General features: G+C 41.0%; 3 protein-coding genes across 6 annotated transcripts in view; 2 read left to right on the forward strand and 1 right to left on the reverse strand.

Moving 5' to 3' along the window:
- Window positions 1-318: 318 nt before the first annotated feature.
- LOC110975936 (thiol S-methyltransferase TMT1A-like) lies at window positions 319-3,215 on the forward strand. The gene is made up of 2 exons (XM_022228818.2): window positions 319-1,425; window positions 1,979-3,215. The coding sequence occupies exons 1-2, from the start codon at window positions 895-897 to the stop codon at window positions 2,216-2,218; spliced, it is 771 nt and encodes a 256-aa protein (XP_022084510.2). The 5' UTR covers window positions 319-894; the 3' UTR covers window positions 2,219-3,215.
- A 323-nt stretch (window positions 3,216-3,538) lies between these two features.
- Window positions 3,539-7,288, forward strand: LOC110975857 (thiol S-methyltransferase TMT1A-like). The gene is made up of 2 exons (XM_022228694.2): window positions 3,539-4,184; window positions 4,872-7,288. Exons 1-2 carry the CDS (start codon window positions 3,558-3,560, stop codon window positions 5,136-5,138), a joined length of 894 nt encoding a protein of 297 aa, XP_022084386.2. The 5' UTR covers window positions 3,539-3,557; the 3' UTR covers window positions 5,139-7,288.
- A 1-nt stretch (window position 7,289) lies between these two features.
- LOC110975856 (FHF complex subunit HOOK-interacting protein 1B-like) overlaps window positions 7,290-13,425 on the reverse strand; it is a 34,243-nt gene continuing 28,107 nt past the window's right edge. For all 4 annotated transcript variants that reach the window (XM_022228692.2, XM_022228690.2, XM_022228691.2 and 1 more), the window contains one exon: window positions 7,290-12,629. In XM_022228692.2, coding sequence (XP_022084384.2) covers window positions 12,367-12,629 — 263 coding nt within the window. In that variant the 3' untranslated portion in view covers window positions 7,290-12,366. The remainder of the gene's footprint in view (window positions 12,630-13,425) is intronic.

Raw genomic sequence — 13,425 nt, forward strand, 5'->3', positions numbered from 1 at the left:
GTAGGGGAACAAAATTAATTCTATTACACAATTATTAGGAAGATCAAAATTAGAGCAGGAAAAGTTAAAACAACGTTGTGGCTCATGTTATTTATTTCCTGGAGACAGGGCTGATAGTTGGTCGTGACGCTCTTTCTAATTACATTTGATTAAAAAAACAAACAAACGGACAAGCCTTTTCTTCCACAATTATCTCTAAATGAAAACACAAGTGCCAATTTTACATTATTTTCAATGGAGCTTGAATTAGTGGACTGAACCGTACTATGCAAACACGGGGGCGGAAATGAAAGAAAACAGTAGAGGCGCCCTCTGTAAACACCAAGAAGCAAACGGCGACAGCACACGACGCGTCGCGTCGTGCTTCAGTCGACGTAATAGGCGATGCGATGCACGACACGACGTACGACGCGATGCACGACGGTACGTCGCGACGGGAGACGGAAGGGGCGACGCGTCGTGTGTGTACAAAAGTAATGGCAAGAAGGCGACGGTGCGACCCGACGGCACGACGCAAGGGAGCCGTCGTGTCGTGTAGTTGCGTCGCCTGGAGGGAGGCTAAAGAGAGAGAGAAATGGTTGTCGTAAATAGTACACCATAATATGTACATGTACAGTACATGTAGACGCTGTCTTATGTCCGAAACGGGCTTCCAGACCCTACGGCCAGGTCTCCACGCATTTCCAATGGAGGGAAGACCTAGACCTAGCTCTAGACGAGATTCGGATGCAGCCTTTTGCTCCTTTTCCCTTCCCACAATGCCTTCCTACCATTGTGTAAAATCGCCCATGCAGTATTTCAATAGTTACAGCAGAACTTATAAGTTTGCCTTCATTTATTATTTAATTCTAAGGACAACCAAACCATAGTGGACAAACAGAAAATAGGCCTACAATGTATGAGTACGGTGTCCTTGCTCTACTCCTCCTTGGCGGGCTGTTGGTTCTTAATTTGCTTGTCAAGACGGGGATGCACCTCCTTTTCCCGGCGATCCAAGACCGGTGTTCAATCATGTACAATGTGGCAGCGGGAGGTTTCAAGCGGGAGCTCTTCAAAGACATGGAAACCCTGAGAGACCAACCGCTCACCGAGAGGGCTGGGGATGCGGCCTCGGGCGACGAGGCACCGCGCTCGCTCACCGTCCTCGAAATCGGCGTGGGCACTGGGGCAAACTTCGAGTTCTATCCCGATGGCACCGCGGTGATCGGCGTCGAACCGAACAAGAACTTCGTCGGGTATTTGGAGCGGAATGCAGCTAAGCACTTCCCCCGCGTGCGCCTGGAGCGTACGGTGGTGGCCTTTGGAGAGGACCTGCGGGGCCACGTGGATGACTGCAGTGTGGACGCCGTGGTCATAACTGTGGTACTCTGCAGTGTCAAATGCGTGGATGCTGTGCTGAGTGAGGCCAGACGTGTTTTGAAACAAGTGAGGACAACAATTTTGGGGCACTTCCGTACCATGAGCACTTCAGTACAACAGATGCCAACCCTTTCAATATTGATATGCCCTTATCATTTTCATTGCATTGCATTTTACCGCCTGTAGGGTAAAAGTCAACTTTGGTCCTGAATTTCCTTCCTTGTCTCCCCATTACAAACTGTTCATGTGTGAAAAATGTCACATTTGTGCATGGTTTTGAATGGGGAAATTACTTCTTAAATTTGTACATGACAATGGTTGTTGACCACAGTGATGTGGGATGCGATGTTTAAACCCTGTGGGTTGATATCTCTATCCATGTGACCCCATCAGTGTTAAAACACATCACAGCAGTCGATATTGTTTAATATTGCTAAGTACTGACACAGGAATGTATACTGCATTACTGTGACAAGTACAGTCAATAGGTTCGACAAGCTCTATTGTTTTAGGTATATAGACCACCAAACTCTGCTCATGTCCCCCAATATATCATCACTGCAGGTAGCTTAAATGTAACCATGATGCATTATAATATTATTCAACTTGCATTTGACAGGGTGGCAAATTGTTCTTTCTCGAGCACGTTGCTGCAGAGCCAGGGACATGGATCAACCAGTTGCAGTGGGTCCTCAATCCAATCTGGCCCTACATCTTTGATGGGTGTCAGTTGATAAGGACCCCATGGGTCAACGTTGAGCGAGCTGGCTTCTCCAAGGTCGACTACCAAAAGCTGTGGATCCCTGTTCCATTCTTTGTACCAGCCCGACCGCACTTGATGGGCGTGGCCACTAAGTAGCCAGATTTATTGCTATCAATGCTATTTGATGTGGCCAGCTGAGGTTGCACGTTTTCTTTTTTAATTTATGGCCATGGCCACATGACCATGGCCGCATGGCATGCCATAGGCACACATGATATTTCCAGCCTCACCTTGGCCCAAGCTTCCATGTACGAAAAGAACGAAATAATATTTTGTTTTGAATCCGTCACAAGCATACCTGCTTGACTTCAACAGTTTTCATGTACATTTACATGAATGAAAAAACTGGTATCGTGCATTTAAAGAATTCTGAAATTGCTTGTTTGACTAGTTACAAAATCTCTGCTGCCACATGTAACTGTCTTTTAGAAACCTTATAAGCTTCCTAACCTTTAGTTAACCTTTTATTAACAATTAGCAAGCCTATTCTTCAGAACTGAAATGTACTTGGCCACAGCTTCAATAAACACAATTTCCATTTAGATTTCAACAGAGCTCAGTTTTATCAAGTTCCCTTCAAAGATACTTCTTCTCTTTGTCTCCATGGGCATGACAAGTTGGAGGTTGCAGCTAAAAATTACTTTTTTTGGCCACACGGGAATAGTTTCTCATTTCTTTTAGCCTGTTGTAATTATATAGTGCAGGAATAACTCTTAGGTTACGCTGAAATATGTCATCACACGGTAACCAGAGTCAAGGGCTTCTGCCGAGTTTTTTTAATTGTCTGGACAAAAAGTGAGACACCAAACAAAACAGGACAAACGCATGTAGCATTCCATACCTTGTCCGGTATGCTGGAATGCACCTTAAAGTACTCTGCAAAACTGTGTACTGCAGAGCAAACCCTTTTCTGAACAATTTATCTGTTTTTACCATAATTAAACATTTTAAGAGTATGTCGATAGATAATGTTTCGGGGCCAAACATCAGTGTTTAGGAATTGGACATGTAATGTTTAACTTCCAAGCATATGTTCACAAAATGCAGTGTATATAGGGGACCCAAAATAAAACAAAACTCAAATGTCTTATTATTTTTTGGTCTTGTGGTAGCTGTTATGTGTGTGTTTTTTCCTCTATGGTATCTATGTATACTTGGTGTATCCACAGGGCTCTCTAGAATTAATTTCCCCTGTTGAGAATAATGCCATGGAATGAATGTATTTACACGGATTGCTTTAATCATTCCATTTCACGCCTCCTAACCCCCATCTGCATCTGTTTTTTTGTCACATTCAAGATTAATTTGCCAATTTTATGATTTATGATTGTACGAGGCCTTCAAAACACTCCTGAAAAACTAGTATTAGACCGATCTGAATCAGGTTTATTTTATTGAAGGGGAATTGCGGCGCAGCGCCACCAAGCGTCCCGGCATGGCTGACGGAAATCATAAAAAACACTCGCTCGGGGTTGACATGCCAGTAAACCTCACAAAAATCATGGAAAAACTCACCTTCACCAGTGTCCTCGATTATGTCGTTCCCGTCACACTCTTTTTGGGTGTGCTGTTGATTCTTCATGCGTTGAAACAGATGCTTCTACCCCACATTTACCCCATGTTTTTGAATAGTTTCATGCGGAAGTACAACGAGGCAATGGGCAGTTTCAAAGCTGAGCTTCTCAAAGAAATGAAAGATCAAGTGGAGTCCCTGCGCGAGAAACCTGTCGATGGAGGGGAGGGCTCCGTAAATGGGGAGTCACACCCTTCCCTCACCGTCCTCGAGATTGGGGTGGGCGCGGGGGCTAACTTCAAGTACTACCCTGATGGCACCTCGGTGATTGCCGTCGAACCGAACAAGAATTTTGCGTCGTATTTGGAGCAGAACGTGGCCGAGCACTTCCCCCGCGTGCGCCTGGAGCGTACGGTGGTGGCCTTTGGAGAGGACCTACGGGGCCACGTGGATGACTGCAGTGTGGACGCCGTGGTCATCACATTGGTCCTGTGCAGCGTCCAGGATGTTGATGCTGTAATACGGGAGGTCAAGCGAGTGCTAAAACCTGTAAGTTGTTATAGTTGTTGGCATAACTATCCATTGTTTAAATAAGAATTAACATTACATGATTTGGTGGGGATTTTGACTTGTGAAGTAAGTTGAAGTAATAACTTCCAGACGTTCTCCAATCTCCAACTACTATATTTTCCCTGATGCTTCATTCACCATTCTATCACAGCACAGAGGAAGGAACAGAGCATCAATGGACATAATGGATGTGTTACGCCCCAACTATAGCATCAGTCCCAACTATAGTTTGGCCAGCCCAACTACAGCAGAGAGGTCCTGTGTGCCCAGCATGTGCCAAAGTCATATTGTTTACAAATGTCATGTCATTGGTCATAGGGCTAAGTGCCACATTTTTGATGAATTGTGTCAAGTGTGAGACATATTGACTTAGATAATGTTGAGACATTTCCCACAGACATTGGTCAACAATAGTTGGGCCAGCCCAACTGCAGCACTACAGTTGGGGCGTTACAGATGTAAGTGGCAAAAGGGGCTGTGGCATGGTTACAAATAAATGGATTAATTTCAAAGGCCAATCCCAAAATTAATTCCCCTTTTCAAAACAATTTTTTTAAAAGGGTGATTGGCTGATGGTACCCTCTGTCCCAACTGTAGTTGGGACCAGTTTTATATTCGAGTCCATCACAATTGTCCTTTCACAAGTCCTTTCTTTTTTTGGACCAGGGTGGCAAGTTTTATTTCTTGGAGCATGTGGCCGCAGATCCCCAAACATGGACCAGCACCCTGCAGTGGGTCATTCAGCCGATCTGGTCCTATTTCGGCGACGGCTGCCAACTGACAAGGAAGATATCGGCTGAAGTTGATCGCGCCGGCTTCTGCAAGGTCCACCACCAGCGGTTCCGGGCTCACCCCAAATTTCCCCGCGTGTTACGCCCCCACCTGATGGGGGTTGCAACCAAGTCGGTCTCCTCAGCATTGCAGAGTTGCTGAATGAAAAGGGGGCGAGGATGTCATTGTAAAAGGGAATTCATTCCACAGAAGCTGCTATAAAAAGGGAGGATGAGTTAAAAAAATGTGAACAGAACTTGTCATCTGATTGATGAAATAGGGATTTGTACACAATTCTCCATCCCAATGTGTAAAGTGTGTGCAGTCATCAATTGTCATTTTAAACCAAAGTGGTCATAACAGAACATGTTTTCACAGTTGCAATATTTGAAAACTGTGCACTCTTTATGGGACTTGATGAAAGCCAATTTTTATATGTACATGTGAGCAGGTATTATTCAGCTATTAAAGAAGTTTTATTCTGATAAAAAAATCTGGGGGACCAGTCGCTGCCAAAATAGAGAAAAGGGGGAATTATATTTACAAGTTAAAATGTGGAGGACAGCCGTCAACATTGCAGCTTTCAATTTTTTTATTTAGACAAGTGCTATTGCTCATGGTTCACATGCTTTGTAAAGTATCATAGTAACCTTTTCTAATAAATGGAAATTCTAGTTTTCATTCCAATTTTTATACATCTCATTTTTCTCTTACATTTACTGCCATTCCTGTTGTTTCAAAAAGATTAATTGAATGTTAATTCTGCAAAAACGTTTGAATGTGACATTTGTTATCCAGTCACGTGTTACATGCATTTCTGTATGCATGTGTAGGAAGTGAAAGATCGCAACACCACAATCTTATTTTAGAATGTTTGCCTTTCTGCCTGTGCTGTTCGTGGTGCGTTTTTACAAACCTTAAGAGTGACCAAAATAAGAGTAGCATTTTAAGTAGCTTGAAGATGTATAAGTAGTCAAGTATTACTTTCTTTGTAATCATTGCATACGTGTACATGTATGTTTCATTCAGTAGTGGTTTTTTTTAGCATGAGTATTGCATTTTTACTTGCATTTGTGTGCCAAAGGGGATTCCGGTGATTTGTAAATGTTTGTATTGACAGACAACTCTCCTATTTGTGATGGGATCTGGGAAACCCTATTATGGTTTTAAATTTGTCCATTTGTTAACTATCAAATGAATGAGTCACTGTGCTGTTTTCCAAACTGTTTCATTCCTAGGTTCTAGGTCATCTGTAACTTGAATTAAGCTCTCGGGAAGTGACAAAATCCAGCTGACTGCATTTTTGGAAAGCTTTAAAATTCTGAGTAAACCCTTTTGAGATTACACAAAATTTAGTGATTGAAAGATGGCAAACTTAAGTTGTAGTTCATCATTCAAACAAGATCAGTTGGATATTGACAATTAAAATGGTAACCAAATTTCAAATTTGACTCCTTTCCAATAAAGAGAGGGGAGGGGACTGTCGACAGGTTTTCCCAGATTGCATCACATTTCTCACTGCGCCAGACCATGCTGCATCCAAAACTTAAAGCTCTGGCTGGCTATGACACGCTGGTGGCTGGAGCTGCAAGCGTTTGGCTTCCATGGGCGCTGGCTTTATTACTAGGTTTGAATAAAACTTGGACAACCAGAGTTTCTTTGTGCAAACAGTGCCAATCTGTTGGGCTAGAACCTGGGGCGGCTGGTGGGTGTGTTGATGGTATGTGCCAAGGGTTGACCTTAGGGTGCCACCATGGGAAAAGATGGGGTAGTGCAGAAAACAAGTGGAAACATCTAACTCAAAGCAAGGTGCTACATCTTGCAGTGGTGTGCAACTTTCTCTGTTCAACCACAAGCTATTTCACACACTTCCTCCATTTTCTGGCACACCCATTCAGAAGAGTGGGCACATTTTTCCTGAGATTTTCTTGTTCCATTGATCAACAATTTTGATATTTTCCAAGAGTCAATACTAGCCAAACGGAAGATTTGCATCTAGATGAGGTATTCAGTGTTCATCCGTTTAACTGTTGCTAATATTTTGTCATGTCTGTATCAGAAGTGTGTGATTAAAAGATTCACGGGAAGTGTGATTCAGTGTTTTAAGTACCGTCATTTGAAGTATAGAGGACACAATGGGACTCTAATTGGTTGGGTAAAACTGTAAAATCTTTTGTGCTTTCTCTGAAGTTACCCACTTCAAGAAGGGCCCTCCTATTGTGTCCGCCATGCTTCGAAATGGACTTTTGAGATAAATCATTGTACACTTAAATTAACACGACATTTTTATATTAAAAACTCCCTTCAAACGAGTTTGCCGATGTCTCTCCACTTTTATTATTCCTTAGTGTTCAAATTAAAATGTGAACGAGTAACCGAAAGAATTAATTTGGCAAGACAAGAAACAACATTCTTTTGCATGGACTGACGGTAACAATTACACAAACATTAATCTTTGAATTTTAACTTTGTTAGTATAACACGTGGTAGGTTAACTTACATCTCTGGGCGAAGACACAGCTCAAAAACGCTGAGAAATTAGAAAAAAGAAAAACAGAAGACACGAACCCTTAATTATCAAGCTGCCAAGCAATGTCAAAAGAAAAATTGGAGCCGATTTCAGCAAGAAGCAATTCTAGAACACAATTTCATTTCAGATACGAGAAAAATTCACAGAAATGAATCTCTGTGTCGAAGGAATGTGCATAGTAGCAATGGGACATCACACAGTGATAGCAGTTACATGTATTTACTTTCTCTCAAAACAAACCAGTTCTGTCTGTCCATTCGGATGTTTTCTCTTACAAGGAAATCTGCGTGCATCCCTTCCAGTTTGTCCGGTCAGATTTAAAATCAGTTCTGCAAAAAATTACCACTGAACACTTTGAGGAAACTCTCCATAAACCATACACTTCTGCAGTTTATGTTTGGCAACGGTTTCAAAATATACGCTTACGTAGCTGAGGCCTTAAAATAAATGTGGTCGATTCCATACAGGAACTGATTACCCAGCGTTTCAAATGTTGATCCCCTGCTTGTCAATAAACAGAAAGACATCATTTTAACTTTCAGTACAGCTTTTCGTATGGATTCTCCTATCCGTCCCGTTTTCTTTAAATAATAGCATGGGTGGATATTCGTGTTTGCAAAATTTGTTATTAAAAAACCAAAGAAAGTTAAATACCAAGGAAATATCCACAAATTACACAACAATGTCGCCATTACAGGTGATAAGATATGTAATACTTTTTCCTTTCAATGAATACAATGGCTTTGGCAAATGTGATCCAATCGAACAAAATGAGTCTTAAGGTTATTCTTTCAGTAACTTGGTTTTACTTTGCATGAGAAATATTAAGCTCTTCGTGATGATGCATCTTTCAGTCTGACATCCTGTTGAAACTGGAAACTACATGGGAGAAAATTATTAAGAGTTCCTGGTGATTTACAGTGTGCAAGCTTCTATCAAAAGCCTTTAACTCAGAAGTAGCTAAAGCGATTTATGATTCGTTTGTAAAATTGGGTTGCACATTAGCAGCTGCTTGATATAACTGACAAAGTGCAAGACTCTTCTGAAGTCCTTCAGTCACTGGCCTTTTTTCAAAGCTGGACTGTTGCTCTTGCTGCAGCTTCATGTCTGGCTAAGCAGAATCACATGCAGGCATTTTTATGCTCAGACCATTTTTGCCTCCTTTTCACATGATTTGATGTTCACAGAAAAAAAACAGAGAAAAGATGCAAAGAGAGCCAGAATTCCAAAATTACTGACCCGCTTGAAGCTCGAATCCCAAAATCCCAAAGACACAATCTGAGAAATGACTGATACTGAAGTCATCCAAAGAGGTTGATATAAAGCAAAATCTATCTTTGAACAACAGAATGCGAGTAACGCAACAAATGATCACACGTCCAGCTGCAAATCTGATATCAAATTTACCCGGAAGGAAGAAGGAGTTCCTACAAATTGCGGTGTGTTTCCAGAATCTGAACAGATCAGTCTGGACCCTGACCCTCCCAGATCCTGCCAAATTCACCAGGAGGTTTTAAGAGGATATTTCCCAGGAGCTAGGTTTCTATAAATACATGTAGTTTGACGCTCCTCGAAGATTTAAGTACAAAGTGCAAATGATTTCCTGAAAAGTGGAAGATCTTGTAGATTCTTGAGACAATCATGAAACTTTAAGGGGTATTATCAAATGAAACTCAAAAACAGGATTTCACTCAAAACAATATCAAATACAACATTTTCCATATTAAAGACAAGAATAGTGCACCTATCATTTATCAACCCCCTTTCCCATGGCTGCCTCGCCTAAAACATGAAGACTGAGATTTTTGATGTGACCAAAAATCTCTACCCGGGGACCCCTACCAAGACTAAAGCCCAACATAGGGCATGGCCAAGCAACAGGGGAGGGGAGATATTGACTGGTGTTTTATTCCTGCAATTTTTTTAACCCAAATGGCAAATAATTGTTTTCCGGCTCAAAAACTACACACACGAGCACTGGTCAGTCTTATTCTTAAAATTTCCAGTTGAATCTGTAAAAAATATACTTATATTTTGTAAAACAATTATACCCAAATATCATTTCTCCAATCACGTTTGAAAATCTTTACGAAAAATATTTACACTTATCTTACATTCTACAAGAGTTAAAAGTCAGATTCCAAAAATTACTCCCTCTGCCTATAAGCTTAAAATATAGTCTAAAAGTGCTAGAAAGAACGGAAAAATCACTAATTTCACAAAAACTCTACGCTACTCAATATATGAACTGTAATGCAGACATGTAATACTGGACTTGACTTCTTCAAGTTCTCAGATATAATCTCTCCCATGTTTAATTCTCGTATATCTATTTCCCTTTTATTTACACTTTTTTGTTTAACGAAAATCTAATACCTGTCCTTATTTTTCTGTACATCTTAACAAAATTTACAATGTGCATGCACGATTCAGTAGTGCAAGAATTTTTCTAATTGGAAATGTTTGGGAAATTACAAATGTCACACACTTATCATTGTGTTTCCAAAATTATATTTCTTGAATCACGTTATAACTTGTAGCAATTTTTTTTTGAGGTAAGCTTTAATTTTTACAGCAGAAATTTACCTGATTGAAAATTCTTCTAAATCCATTTTGACAAAGAAACAGAAGTACAGAGTAGCAAACATACCTTTCAATTTGATTTTCTCAAATAAAGAAAGGGAAGTAAATCATGAGTTGCTATTTATAAATGGCATACGACAGTTTGCGTTGGCTGCCCTTTTGAAAAGAAGTGGAGGGCCTGTGAAATGAAATGTCACAAAAGATGTGTTCTGTCCTGTTTTAATGCAGGGCAAAAAATAACAGGGTCTTCGATTTCTACCAAAAATTCAAGAGAAATGCTACTTTTTCAAAACTTGTCTAGACACCTGGGGGCGCTATTGCTGTGATGCATCAAGATACATAAGCCACATCCATTACCATGGCTGGTGGCTGGTAATTACAAGTATGCCGATGGAAGTCGCTAATTGGCGGCCCATCACACTTATGCTATACCCAGCTGCGCTCACTTGATTCACATACAATTTTTTTTAGTGCATGTGTAAAATCTAAATGTTAATAAAAAGGGCCCGAAATGAGCATCAATTTCTTGATGCCATAACTTGATTGGCCAAATGACTGGCTGTCGTGCATGGAATGAACGAGGCAACAGAAAACGTCCGAGAAATGACGGCTGCCTGTTTACAAGCGTTCTTGTTCCCACCAGTGTACCCTGCCTATCGCCCTCCTAAAAAAGGTCCAAACCGGGTGATCAAATCACTCACAACAGTGGAAAGCCAAGGCTCAGATCACACTTTCTGTTTTTTTTTAATGGCTTAATTCCAACTGCACCACATCTCATGTTCAATTTATAATGACTCAGGCCGGACAGCTCATCGTTTCACACGCGACTGTGCTGGTACAACTCATCACCAACACACACAAAAAAAGAGAATTACTAGCTCAGTTGGTTTACAGCTAATCCCACAATCCTTTAAGCCAATTTTGATTAAACCCACACCCATATCTTATCAGAACATTGCATCTATGACCTTGAGTTTACCACGGAATATATACGACTCTCTTTTCAGAAACTGGTAAGTTTCCTGTACACAAATGTTATAGAAAGATTAATTTGGCACAAATAGTTCCTCTATACCAAAAAACATGAATGGAATGAAATCAGAAGAACTGAGTGCAATTTCTGTTTCTGTACTACATTCAAATTGTGTATAGATATTACCGGAATGTCTTGAATCCAGTTTAACCCTTCGAAAACTCTTAACATTCTATCGTCTCACCAGAATTTACTGGTATATGATAAAAACTACAGGCCAAACACACACAACATAACCTTCTGGTACTGGTAAGGCACCACTCACTTTCTCAGTTGGTTAAATAATCATATTTTTGAGCAATAATGCTCTCTAGGTCTCAACCCATAATCTGTGCTCTGTACCCCCAACTGCGGAGTTAGCACACACGAGAACTTACATAACATGCCTAGTGGACATTCCCTTATTCTTATGCAGTTAAGATAACTTGGTGAAAAGGCTCATTTTTCTTTGAACTTTGAACACAATTCGCAGCTGGATTGTTGTAAAATATTTCCTCGACTGTTTTCCTGCCTTCTACGACTGATGACCCTAACCGCAAGTTGCCTCTAAACTTTTTTCAAAGAAGGGGAAACGTCCTGTGGGCATGGGTACGTCCACAGACAGAACATCTTCCCTTCCTGCATTATAAAGACACCTTTTGCTCACAAGTCCACACTAGCTATATAAGGTTACTGCACTGCACTGCCTTTCAAAACCTTCATAATCTCCACAGTGGTAACCTTAGGGCAAGCAGTTAGACTCTTCTCCAGGATCCACTACACTCCCAGCATGCTGCTGGACCTCAGACCCTTGCATTGTGATTCTCCCTGACGCAGCTAGTGAAACTTTTTAGCTCCTTGCCGCTGAGGGGGTAAATTTGTTGGCTGAGAACACTCTTTTGAATACTAAGCTCAGCCTACAAGGATTACAACGTCAAGCTTTCTTTTACGGTCAGGGTGCTCATTTGACAGAAAAGAAGAAATTTCAGCATAACCTATGTAGACACCAATCCATTTGGTTGTAAACAGGAAAAACTGTTGTGAACAGTTGAATCCAAGTTGAAGTCATCAGCCCTTGTATAGTCGTGCTCCATGAAGAAATCCTCGTGTTAACCATGAAAACTGCAAAGCTGCTCGTAAAAAAACAGCAGACATAAAAAAGTGCATTTTGATATTGTTGCCAAAAGATAAGTCACAGTAAAAAACTTGTTTAACCAAATATTGAAATTTGTAAAAACAAAAGCTTTGAAATGTTTCTACAGCTCTCATCTAAGCCCAAGTTCTTGTTCACTGAATGCCACCGCTTGCTCTTGCGAGATGGCTGCCAGTTCTTTGAGGAACTCGTCAAAGATCACGGCGCAGTAGACGGCATTGCGGGTCTTGAGTGACTCGTACTCTGCTGAGGCGGCCGGCTGCGCCATCCCAGCCTCACTGATCTTGGCCAGCTTCTGCTTCTCGGCAGCACTCAGCGACTTGTTGCGTCGGTTGCCGCGACGAAGGAAATGGTCAAACGTGGACTTGTGCTTGGCTGCAGGAAGGAATAAAAACTCAATACTTTTTTGTTTGTTACTCTAAAGATGAACAATGAAATTGACAGTTGGAGAAAACAGCCGCGCAGGACTGAATGGCTAGGTTAGTGGAGCGCTGACACGGTGCTCAGAGGTTACAGGTTCGAATCCTGACCAGTCAATATCTTTGTTTAAAATGTTTATTTTGTTTTATATAATTATTACTAACATTACAGTTCTGGTGATTTTAACCAGGTAACAAAATTACCAGTTTGTTTGTAACTTCCATGATGGATAAAAATTGAATCTTGAGTGAACGCAGAGAGCACAAATAGGTAGGGCTTCCAAAAAACCGAGTAACCGTACCCACTATGTAGAACTTGTTGCTTTCAATGTAACCAAGTTTCCATTTCTGATATCAAAGACCGTATGAAGAACTGGGAGTGTTTTTTGTATTCACTGTACACATTCACTGTGAGGCTGCAAGCAGTGCAAAACTTCTGCCCTTTTTAAAGAAATGTTTCATTTTTTTTTTACTGAAAGTAACCAATCCTTTCTGATTCCCGTTACAAATTCACAAGCATTTGCTCCAACTTTCAGCTTATCCCTCCCCTCACTTTTTCCCGACAAAGAGTCCAATTTTCTCCTCCCAGAAAATTCCAAAAAGTGCATCGAAGGATTGTGAAAATCTGGCCCATAAAGTGACAAAGAAATTAAACACGTTGATGAAATTCGAGGTGTCTTTTTAATTTTTACTCTCTGCCATCCTGTCATCAGATGCATCCACATTACACTTAGTGATTTGCAGAAAAACAC

The sequence above is a fragment of the Acanthaster planci genome, linkage group LG02 (genome assembly GCF_054643075.1).
Source record: "Acanthaster planci isolate LZ-2023a linkage group LG02, COTS_SCS, whole genome shotgun sequence".
Lineage (NCBI taxonomy): Eukaryota > Metazoa > Echinodermata > Asteroidea > Valvatida > Acanthasteridae > Acanthaster > Acanthaster planci.